The sequence below is a fragment of the Marmota marmota genome, unplaced genomic scaffold (genome assembly GCF_001458135.2).
Source record: "Marmota marmota marmota unplaced genomic scaffold, marMar, whole genome shotgun sequence".
Lineage (NCBI taxonomy): Eukaryota > Metazoa > Chordata > Mammalia > Rodentia > Sciuridae > Marmota > Marmota marmota.
In genome coordinates this window covers 2,589,572-2,601,266 of record NW_026000294.1, presented here as the reverse complement: position 1 = coordinate 2,601,266, position 11,695 = coordinate 2,589,572, and the positions used below count along the sequence as shown (strand labels likewise).

The 11,695-nt window shown below is 36.6% G+C and overlaps 1 protein-coding gene across 1 annotated transcript in view; it reads left to right on the top strand.

Annotated features, from left to right (window-relative positions):
- Positions 1 to 413: 413 nt before the first annotated feature.
- The window catches only part of Eda (ectodysplasin A), an 82,215-nt gene continuing 70,933 nt past the window's right edge, over positions 414 to 11,695 (top strand). The window contains exon 1 of the mRNA XM_048797152.1: positions 414 to 552. Coding sequence (XP_048653109.1) covers positions 447 to 552 — 106 coding nt within the window. The 5' untranslated portion in view covers positions 414 to 446. The remainder of the gene's footprint in view (positions 553 to 11,695) is intronic.

Genomic DNA, 11,695 nt, shown 5'->3' with positions numbered 1-11,695 from the left:
GGAATATGACAAAATCAGAGGTCTACAATAATGAGGTCCAAAGAGGAGTAGCAAACTCAAGTCTAGTTCTGGGCAAGCATCATTATTAGTATATATGAGGAGAGTTAGAAATTTGGGGCTAGGGCCTCTGAACCCATGGACACTTGTGACCTGTTGTATCACTCACTAGATATTCAGGGAAGAAGAGAGGGGATTCAAAAATTAACTAAAATTTTATGTCTTTGTGGTTCAAACAATAATGGTATCAAAATTAAAAGCATTTGTATAATGCAGGACAAGATAGGGTCAGGCTTCAGACATGTTGACTTTAAAGTAAAGGCAGACCTTCTAATGAAAACTAGTTGCTTTTTGTGCTTTTGTTTGTTTGTTTGTTTGTTTTTTTCTTTTAATGTTGGCTATGGCTGACTAGGGTCAACCTTTCACTCATTTACTTGTTATTTGCACAGATGGCCCTGCTGAATTTCTTCTTCCCTGATGAAAAGTCATACTCTGATGAGGAAAGTAGGCGTGTTCGCCGCAATAAAAGAAGCAAAACCAGTGAAGGAGCAGATGGTAAGTCTACTCAGATGATCCTTTGTCACTTCTGAGTTATATCTTAATAAAAACACCCTTCATCATCTCATATATTGTCCACAGATCCAAGGTCACAGAAAATTTCTCCAGCCTAATGTACCAAAAGATCTTTGACATAGAACTGATATATACAAGGATCCTCCCTCCTCCAACTCCAAATACCTTCAGCACTTTCTCAGCATGTCTGAGAACCAAAGCAGCATTTGTGTCTCTCAGTATCACCCTCCATAAGGACCTCCTGTGTCCTGGGGACATACCACATCTTCTAGGGCCACCAAAAGGATTTGGTCATATTTTTGGAATTGACAGAGTGTTTCACCATGCTGGCACTTACATAATTGCTTAATTCCAATAATAATCATATCAATTATATCTGCTACTGTGTCCAAATCTAAAGCTTCTAGAACTAGTCTTTAAGTTCCTTCAGGATAAGGATTCATTTCTCTTTCTATAACCTCAGAATCTGGCTTCGTATCTGGCTCACTATTGGTGTTTGTAATGTAAATTGGTGATGTTCACTGCCCCTTCACCAAAGCAGTGTGGTGTAATAGTTTTGAGTTAACTAGCAGTGCATTTGGTGGGACATAACCAAATGCTGAGCTAGCTCCTGGGCAGGTTCTTTGAATCCTCTTATTTCAAAATTATCATGTGACAGAATGCTACCCCTTTGGCAAAGGGTTTATAGAATGCATAGCTCTAGGCTGCTGCAAAGCCATCTGGATTCAAAGACAGCATGTGTCTGGCTACATCTGCCAATGATATGTGTCTGGAGGGGGTTACAAAGCAATATGATTTTGTAAAGATGAAAATGAGATTTTTAAGCTGACATTTGTCAATGTGAGTAAGGGCCAGTGGTGAAGCAGTTCCAGAAGGTGGGAGTTGTTGAAGAGATGGGGCCAGGACTTTGTCAGAAGAGGCAAGAAGCAGAACTGGATGAAATCTGAAAAAGAACTCAGAATAAAGATCCTGTAATAAGAAGACAGAACAATAAGACAGGTAGGGGTTTCTAGTCAGTGAAGGTGTCAGTGGCAATAGGTCTTTTAATGGAGAACTGAACCAATAGGGCTGTACTCTAGAGCAGACAATTTACATACAATTGATGTTCAATTTCAAGTCCAAGAAACAAAAAGTAACCATTTTTTACCAACTTGTAGCCAGTTTCCTAGAAGCCTCTGGCTAAATAGAACCTGGGGACTGATGAAAGGGTCATTATCCCTTTCATCTCATAATTATCCCATCTTCTGTTGCATGTAAATCACTCCATCTTTGGTTTTTCACCAGAGGCTCTTCCCCATACCACCAAATCCTTCATAATTCCTGGTTGCTGAGGAGAAAGAGATAAGAGTGAGCTTGTCTTTTACAGTCAGGATTGTCATTCATCCCTCTCCAAGTGGAAAGTCAAAGAGTTTCTAAGGTTTACCTCTTCATCTAACCTTTCACATTTTCTCTTTAAGAAGACAGTTTCCTCCTTTTCCACTAATCACTTTATCTAAACCTGGCTACCAACATCTCTAATACTAATCTTCCTTAGAGTGTTTATTCTGTCTTGATACAAAACAGTTTCTCTCTCTCTGGTCAAGACCAAAGTCTCTCATTAATTTTTAGCACTTCTTATCTGCTTCCCTCCTGATCTGAATATCTACTTTGTGGTCACTCTGTGCCAATGACAAGTTTATCATGCCATCCATGTATTTTTCATTACTGAGTATAACTGGGAGGAATCCAAACACACCTTAAGAGTTAGTGATATAGAATGCCTGAGGATCCTGGGATTTGATTGGTTGTTCAGCCTTTCACATGGGAGGCTATGTTACCATTTCTTATTTGTGATGAGTGGCCCAATGAGTTAAAATTGAATGAGCCAATCCAAATCTCCTCTTCTTTTAAACCATTTATGTTATCCTCCTGAATATATGCTATATTTATTCAATACATTCTTCGAATATATGTTGAGTAAATTCAGCACCATATATACAGTAGATTAGAAATGCCATTTGAGTTTGATTTGTGTTTGGTTAACTTTTATATCCCCACTGCCTTGAAAAAGACCTGGCATATGATAGGCTTTCAATAGATACTTCTTTTTTCCCCAAGGAGCTTTACTTCTAGTGCATAGACAAACAATAAACAAAGTTGGTGATGATAAGTGCCATGAAGAAAAATACAGCCAAGAAAAAGGATGAGAGAGCAATGGGGTATGCTGTAAGGGGATCAAGGATGGGCTCTGTGATAAGGGAACATAGGAGAAGAGTCTTGAGTGAAATGAATGTCCAAGCCATGTGGATTTCTTGGAGAAGAAGAAACAAAATGCAAAAGCTCTGAAGCACAGGAATGATATGTTCCAGAAAGATTAGAGAAAGCAAGAGGGAGAGGGAGGGATGTAAGGTCAGAGGCCAAAATGTAACCTCTAGTCTTATGGGCCATAAGGAGTCTGGCCTTTTATTCTGCATCAGATGTGGAACCACTGGAGGATTTTGAACAAAAGAGTGACAGGATTTGACTTGTGTTTTAACAGAGTTCTTCTGACTACTTTATTGAAAAGTGGTTCCAGAAGGACAGAAGCACGGAGAGTCATTAGGGAGAGAGTAATCCAGGTACAAGATGATGGTAGTTTAGACCAGGGTAGAGGTGGTGTGGGTGGTAAGAAGTGTGATTGGATTCTAGAGAGATTTTTGAAGGAATGGATGTCAGGATTTTCAGATGGATTAGATAAAAGATATGAGAGGCAGAGAAGAGTTTAGAATGACCCCAGGGTTTTGGATTTAAGGAACTAAATGAGTAGAATTGCCATTTCTGACATTTGGAAGAAGAGAAAAGGTGAAGTATAGAGGAATATGGGGAAAGAAGTAAGAATTTAATTACGTCCATTAAATTTGCCTATTAGCCCATTGGATGTATGTTTACATTGTACATCACTGTCTCAAGACAGTGAGCTGACTTTTATTCAAATAAAGGGCTTCTCATTGAAGAAGTGAGTTAGATTGTAAACTGTTCTGAACAGAGTAAGAGATGGTGATAGTAAATCAGAAAGGAGTAAGTAAGTTCCCCCCCAAAAAAGAACAAACAAACAAAATATATGCCAAGGAGTAATTCTAAATCCACAAGTTACTTGATATGTTATAATAAAAATTTAGCTGTCCATCTCAAGTTTCATTACAAGTGTCAAAGAAAATATCATTTGTCTTGAAGAGTTAAGAAATGGTTTCAGGAAGAAAACGTTTTTCAAAGGTCAAAAATAGAAATAGGTTTAAAAGAGAACAGGAAAAGTCAGTTCTAGTTCCTTGTATTTTTTTATCGGTTACTGTCCTTTGATTCCACTTCAGTTCCTTCACTATTTTATTGATAACAAGCCTTCTAGACAGTAACAGAAGGAACACAAACATGAATAAGGCCTCAGAGATACTTACAGCTTGGTAAAGGAGCAGACATTTATAGGCAACAGGTAAGAATGAAGCAAAGGTGGGGTAGTGAATTGGTTATTGGCATTTTACCTAATATGAACCTGTGAATAGAAGACACTCAGACATTTGTCAAATGAACGACTAAACAAACAAATGTGGGGTCTAGATTTTATATCTAAAAACCATAGTTATTAATCTTAACAATCTCTGCCAGGCACAGTGGTTCACACCTGTAATCCCAGCTGCTCAGGAGGCTGAGGCAGGAGGATTGCGAGTTCAAAGCCAGCCTCAGCAAAAGTGAGGCACTGACAACTCAGTGAGACCCTGTCTCTAATAAAATACAAAATAGGGCTGGGGATGTGGCTCAGAGGTTGAATGCTCCTGAGTTCAATCCCCATACCAAAAAAAAAAAAAAAAAAAAAAAACAAGTTGAAGAGACTAGGGATGTGTCTCATTGTAAAGCCCCTGGGTTCAATCTGCAGCACCAAAAAACAAAATAACAACTATTTTAGAATATCTAGTAAGACATTGTGGTAGGCCTTTTATTGATATAGCTACCAATCTCCTGTTTCTTAGTACCTAAGGCCTAAATTGAACTAGGAATAGAGGTTAGTGAAAGTTTAAGCTGCTTAGCAATATTTATAGGTTTTTTAGTTACAAAAATAATACTCATTGGAACAACATTACAAGCAAGAGCTGAGCTGGGTGTGATGGTACAGACTGTTTCACCAGTCACTAGGAAGGCTGAGGTGGGATGATCACTTGTGCCTAGGAACTCAGGACCACCATAGGCAACACAACATAACCCTATCAAAAAAGTAAATAAATAAGTAGGCAAACAATACAGAATCAGGTAAGGTAAAATAGGAGCATGCCATCTCAATTATAAAAGTGTCATAAAGGTAAGGCATTTTGGCAGTATCTCTTACTTACCTAAAGGAGATGAAAGACCCATTTGATCTGAGATTCTCTAAAGGTACTTCCAGTCTGTCTCTATTTCAAGCTTCTTCTAGCTGTTTATTTCTCAGTATTAAGGAAAGTGCTGAACTCTAAGCCAGAAGACATGGGTTCTAATCCCAGCCCTTCCATTAGTAATTATACCAACAATCTTATTTCACTTCTCCCATCATAATTTTTTTAAAAAGGGTTACACTAGAATTAGTGATTCTCAACTATGGGGTAAGATATTCAAATCCATATAAGGAGTATTTTTCAAAATATACATACCCCTAAAAATTCTGACCATTCTACACCCCACTAAGGAAACTTTAGTAAGGTAGGTGCTGTTACTGATGAGAATATATCATATCCCTTAGATGCATTAGGATAAGAAAAAGATGTTGAACTACTGGAAAAGATGGTCTAATTGTTTCCTTTCAATTCTGATATAATTTGTTACTAACTATTCCTGATAGATGATGTCTGAATGATTAAATACTCAGGTTTTTCAATTTGGATGGTCAATGAGCCTTTTCATTAGCATCCACGAGAAGGCTCAGTAAGGATTAAGAGCATGCAAATGGTTTCAAGAAGTGAAGGCTAAGAATCTTAATCTGTTGGCTAAGTAGTGAAGTGTTAACTCCCTCATGTATAGCTTCTCAAAATATCATAAGCAATTATTGGTGTGTAGCTAGAAGATACCTGTCGGCTCTATAGTGTATTACTATGCAACTCTGCCTTACTTTGCATTTTACTTCTTGACCTGCTCAGTCTCTTTGGTCTGAAAGGTAAGGAACTACCACAGCTGCTTTGTTTTTGTTTTGCATTCATTCATTTATTCAATGAATGTTACTAAGTACTACCTGATTTTGAATCACTGTTTATTGATGACTTCTCCAGACATTAGGGACACAGTGGTGAACATGATTAGACCCAACCTCATCAAACTCACAATGGATGATTTTGTGAGTGTTACAGTGGGGTAGGTACATGGTCCTATGAGGCACATGTTATCCGTTCTACACTTTGGATGTCAGGGAAGGTCGCCTAACAGGGGTAACATCTAAGCTGCAACATGAAAGATGCCAGAGTTAGTGAGCCAAATGAATATCAGAGGGAAGAGTGCCCCTGGAAATACCTACAGAGAATATACATGTTAAAAGGCTTAGAATAAGAGGAGAGTTTGGCTCATTTAAATAATGAAAAGAAGTTTATATGGTTAGAGTACAGAGATCTAAAAAGAAAGTGATGATAAATGAACTGGCCAACAAGGTTCAAATCATGCTGGACTTGAAATCCATTTTATGGAGCTTAGAAACTATCCTAAAGGCAATGGGGAAGCACAAGATCAATGTCAAGAATAGGTTATATGGCTGATACCTTTAAATGCTAAATGCACATGATTTGAACCAGCAATTTCACTTCTATTTATAGATATACTCACACATGGAAAATCATTTGTCAACAAAGATACTCTTGCTGTACAAGTGGTAATAGCACAGCATTGGAAATAAATGCTCATTATTTAGGAACTGATTTAATGAATCATGAAAACCTGTAACTGGTAGTGTTGGTTGCTCTGGGGAAGAAACCGAATTTGGAGGCTGGGGTGGGAGGGAAATGACTTAATTTCCATGTTTTTTGACTTTTGAATTTCTGAACATATGTATGTTCTACCAATTTAAAATAAAGAAATAGATAAAAATTTATTTTAAAATATAAATAAAATGAGCATGTTATGTATTTTTCTGCCAATACTGAAATACATTAGCAAAAATTTTATAATATAATAATGTTGTATGCTAATTAGGAAGTAGAAAAATTCATATATATTGCTGGAGAGGATATAAATTGTTACAATCATTTTGGATATTAATCCAACTCTCTAGTAGAATTAAACATTAGGATACATTTGATATAGCATTTACAGGCGAGGGAATCTATCTTACAAAAATGAGAATACAGAGTTGAGGTCGTGTATATAAGGATGTATAGTATAGCACTGTTGTAGGGGTACACGGAAGGATAACTCTAATACCTACAAGTAAGGAAATGGTCAAATTATGACATAGTCAAACTAGTAAATATTATGCAGCTATTAAAATGAATGAGAGATCTACATATGGATCTGAAGGAATGTCTATATTTTATTGTTAGGTTTTAAAAAGGCAAATTTCAGAGTAATGTGTATGATTCCATTTTCATTAATAAAGGGAATGATTTTAAATCCCTACAATGTTAATATATAAATGTAAAAATAACCTTGGAAAGAAGAATCAAATGGTAATTACTGATTGCTTCAGATGGCAATTGGGTGGGAAGAGGTAACTATTATGTGGTTCTTTATGTAGTTCTGTATTGTCTATCTTATTACAATAATCATGTGCTACTGTAATATGTAAAAAATTAAATAGTAGACAAAATAGGAAGAAAAAATGGACTGAATGGGGAATGAGAGAAACAAAAGCAGTTGGGAGGCTGCTGCCACATGACACAAAGAGAATGATGGTGGCTAATCTAGGGTAGCAGCAATGGAGACCAAAGTAAACAGATGTACCTAATAAGTGGAAAATAAAAGGACTTGGTGATTTGACTGAAGGGAGAAAAAGAGAATTCAAGGAAGCCACCTAGGTTTCTGACAATGTGGTGTTCTATTCACTGAGATAATGATCAGGGGAGGAATATATATGGTTTTAGACAGGTTGAGTTCCAGGTACCTCTGGAAAATTCAATAAGAGAAAACTTATAAGCAGTCTGAGTTATGCATCTGAAACTCAGAAGAGAAACCTGGGCTGGAAATATAGATATGGAGATCATTAACTATGTTAGAACTTTTGCAGTTGCAAGTGACAGATAGCTGCCTAAACTGGCTTAAGTTTAAATTTTTTTTAAAAAAAAAGGAAGTGGTGGGGGGCTGGGGATGTGGCTCAAGCGGTAGCGCGCTCGCCTGGCATGTGTGCGGCCTGGGTTCGATCCTCAGCACCACATACAAACAAAGATGTTGTGTCCGCCGATAACTAGAAAATAAATATTAAAATTCTCTCTCTCTCTCTCTCTCTCTCTCTCTCTCTCTCTCTTTAAAAAAAAAGGAAGTGGTGGGATTTTTGACTCATTTAACTGCCAAGTCCCTAGTGAAGCTGGCTTTAAAACATGGCTTAACCTTGGGTTGAAATGATGTCATCAAGACTTTCTCAGCTCCGCTATCCTTTGACTTGGGCTCATTCTTTAGGCATGTTATCCCTATAATGTGGAAAATATAGCTAATCAGAACTCTTAGGTTTGCATCTTCCCAATATAAACCCAGAGGAAAGAGTGTTCTTCATCTCTCCATTGAACTCAATAAAAAGGATATTGTTGACAACGTTGGGGAGAGCAGTTTTAGTAGAGTGGCTGGAGCAGAAGGGTTCAGGAATAAACCAAACAAAGTAGAAAATAGCAAAATAAAAGGGAAGAAGAAAACAGAGTAAGAGCTAGAAATTTTTTAAGCATCTGCTATTCACGAGGCACTGTGTTATAGTACATCCAGGGACACACACAAAAAGTATAATATCGTTCCTCACTTCTGGAACCCAAAGTTTTAATTAAAAGAATCTCTTGTAAATAATTCACAGAGGTTATAAGTAGTGATATGGAGGTATGATAAGATTGCCATGGAAGTATGGAGGAGGGCACCACAGAATGGCCTAATACATTAAATATATCTCTGAGGAGAAATACACAATGGCTGGCACATATTAAGGCATGCATAAATGAATGAATGAGGTGACATTTGAATTGGATTTTGGAAGATGAATGGGACTTTGATGAAGAGCAGTAGAAAGTTCATTTCTAACAAAAGAACAGCAAGGACAAAGGCTAACCAATCCCTTAGGTTTTCTGACTCTCCTCTTGGCATTGGAGACTTGGAATAAGAACTGAGTGAAATCAGAGCTATTGGGCACAGAAAATGTGACAAGAGCCTGGAATAGCCTGAGGGGGCATATTTTCAAATGCTCCCTCAGGTACTTAATAAATGGCATTTTAATCCAAATTATCTTCACATCTTTCTCACTGCACTATGCCTTGCCTTTACCCTCCATACACATGAGAAATAAATGCTAGCAAAGCAAGCACAATTCTTCCTTGTTACTAAAAGAAAGTTATAAGTGACACATAATGGTTCTTACTTTTTGCAGTTAATTCCCTGATCTTCTACTTACTAATCCTTGATTCAAAAGAGCAAAATACATTTAGACTCTTGACATAATTTAGAAGCATTATTTGATCCTACTTTCTTTCTTGTTCAGGACTCTTGGCTGACTTAAAAGACATAGATCCTAAGTTGTTAACACATTCACAAATGGAGAGAGCTGTTTTTGAGATGGTAAAGAAGCAAGGATGAGCCTGCTATTGTAGCTCAGTGGTAGAGCACTTGCCTGGCACATGTGAGGCCTGGGTTCTATCCTCAGTAGCACATAAAAAATAAATAAAATAAAGGTATCGTGTCCATGTAAAACCAAAAAATAAATTTAAAAAAATAAAAATGAAAAAAATGACAAGAATGTTTTGCTGCAGGCTTATGAATCTTGGCTGCATATTTTACCACTGTTCCTATGATATAGCCCTTTTAATGAACCTAGTGCTGTGATGCATTAGGTCAGTTGTTTAGGATCTACCTGTGCTGAACTCCATGTACTCAGTCAAGAGTCTAACCAACCTATGCTTTGTCGCCTGGTACTGGAAAGAAGGTAGCATTGTGCAGATGTATTCTCCATATAGCAAAACAAGTCATAGGCCTGGCCTACTGCCAGAAAGTTAGTAGTGTCATCTTTATAGATGAAATTCAGTACATCATTATCTTACATTGTGCCAGAAGAGCAGGAAGAAGATTGACTTCGTAATTCACTATGTTTCGATCCTAATCTGTTTAGAAATATGATTTCTTTAAAAGGAAATGGAAAAAGGAATGTGTTTCTCACTATAGCTTCATAGTATCTCCTGAGAGGATGTTCAGTTATTGTAAATACAGCAATTTGATTCTCCTTGAATTTCAGATAGATTTCATCTCTTTAAAAAATAAACTACATTGAAATGATCAGGTTTTAAAGTATGAAATGCATGCTTCCAGAAATGGAATTTTATATTTCAAGTCACACGTTTAAATCTCTATTTTGTTCAAAAGAAAAAAAAAACCTCACATGAGTCTTAGAGAAATTGGTTCATGTGGTATGTTATTTTTACAAGTCATCTCCAAAGCTCTTTAAAAATATAAGTTTACATTGTGTCCTATTTAAAGGAGAAAGGCATACTTGTGGTGCAAATATTTTATCTCAGAGGTCATCTTCACTCCCCACCCCTTAACACAATATGCAAAATCCAGAAGCTATCAGAAACAAGGTGCAGATTTAGTGCAATAAAGCTCACCATGTGTGAATAAAGCATACATATAAGAAATAAAACAATCAGCGGATATCAACAAATAATCTTTCTGATCCTTAGTTTCTCTTTGAGACAGCTTGGAATAAGGAAAGAGCATAGAATTTACACCACACAGATTTGATTTCAAATCCAAGCTCTACTTTTAATGGTTTGGCCTTGGCAAGTCATATGACCTCTCTCAGTTTGAGTTTTCTCATTATATTAAGATAAGGTGCTCAATAATTAATAATTATTAATATCAACCATAAAGTAAGAATAGTACCAACATATATGCTTTTTAGGTTATGGGTAGAATAAATGAGAATACTTTTGGTTTCAAATGTCACAGTCTCTTAGCCACTTGATAGTAAGAAGCTATCCTGCTTTTCTCACAGAATTGTGATCATCAAAAGAGATAATAAATTCTAAAACACTTAGAAAAATGTGAAGTGGTGCTCAAGATTAAGGGGGATTCTTTATTTTAAATAAAGCTTGTCTTAAGAGTTTTATTTTACTTCCCCTCTAGTGAATTAAAAAATAAAGAATAAAAATCTGATTTCACAGGCTTGGGAGGTCGCTCAGTGCTAGAGCATTTACCTAGCATGTGTGAGGCCCTGGGTTTGATCCTCAGCACCAAAAAAACAAAACAAAACCAAAAAAAAGAATTAGAAAAATAAAGAATTGGATCTCACAATCTGCCATTACTATTGATAATTTAGTTGTTACCTCGGGTTTTGTCAATCATGCAGAATCTTAAGTTTAGAAAATAAATATAATTATTTTTGCATTCTCTAGTTATTCATAGGTTTTTTTTTTATCTGCAACCATAAATATTCCAAACATTGCCTAAAACCCCAAAGGTAGGGAGAATGGAAAAATCCTATGCTCTGTAAACAAATTATCTACCCCAATGACAAATTATTCTATCCCAATGATAAAGGAATGGCATCACTCTCACAAGGACTATTGGGGTAGTGATTTATATAACAAATAGCACAGTTCACAATAGCAAGACTGTGGAACCAACCCAGATGCCCTTCAATAGACGAATGGATAAAAAAAAATGTGGCATTTATACACAATGGAGTATTACTCTGCATTAAAAAATGACACAATCATAGAATTTACAGGGAAATGGATGGCATTAGAGCAGATTATGCTAAGTGAAGCTAGCCAATCCCTAAAAAACAAATGCCAAATGTCTTCTTTGATATAAGGAGAGTAACTAAGAACAGAGTAGGGACGAAGAGCATGAGAAGAAGATCAACATTTAACAGGGATGAGAGGTGGGAGGGAAAAGGAGAGAGAAAGGAAATTGCATGGTAATAGAAGGAGACCCTCAGGGTTATACAAAATTACATACAAGAGGAAGTGAGGGGAAAGGG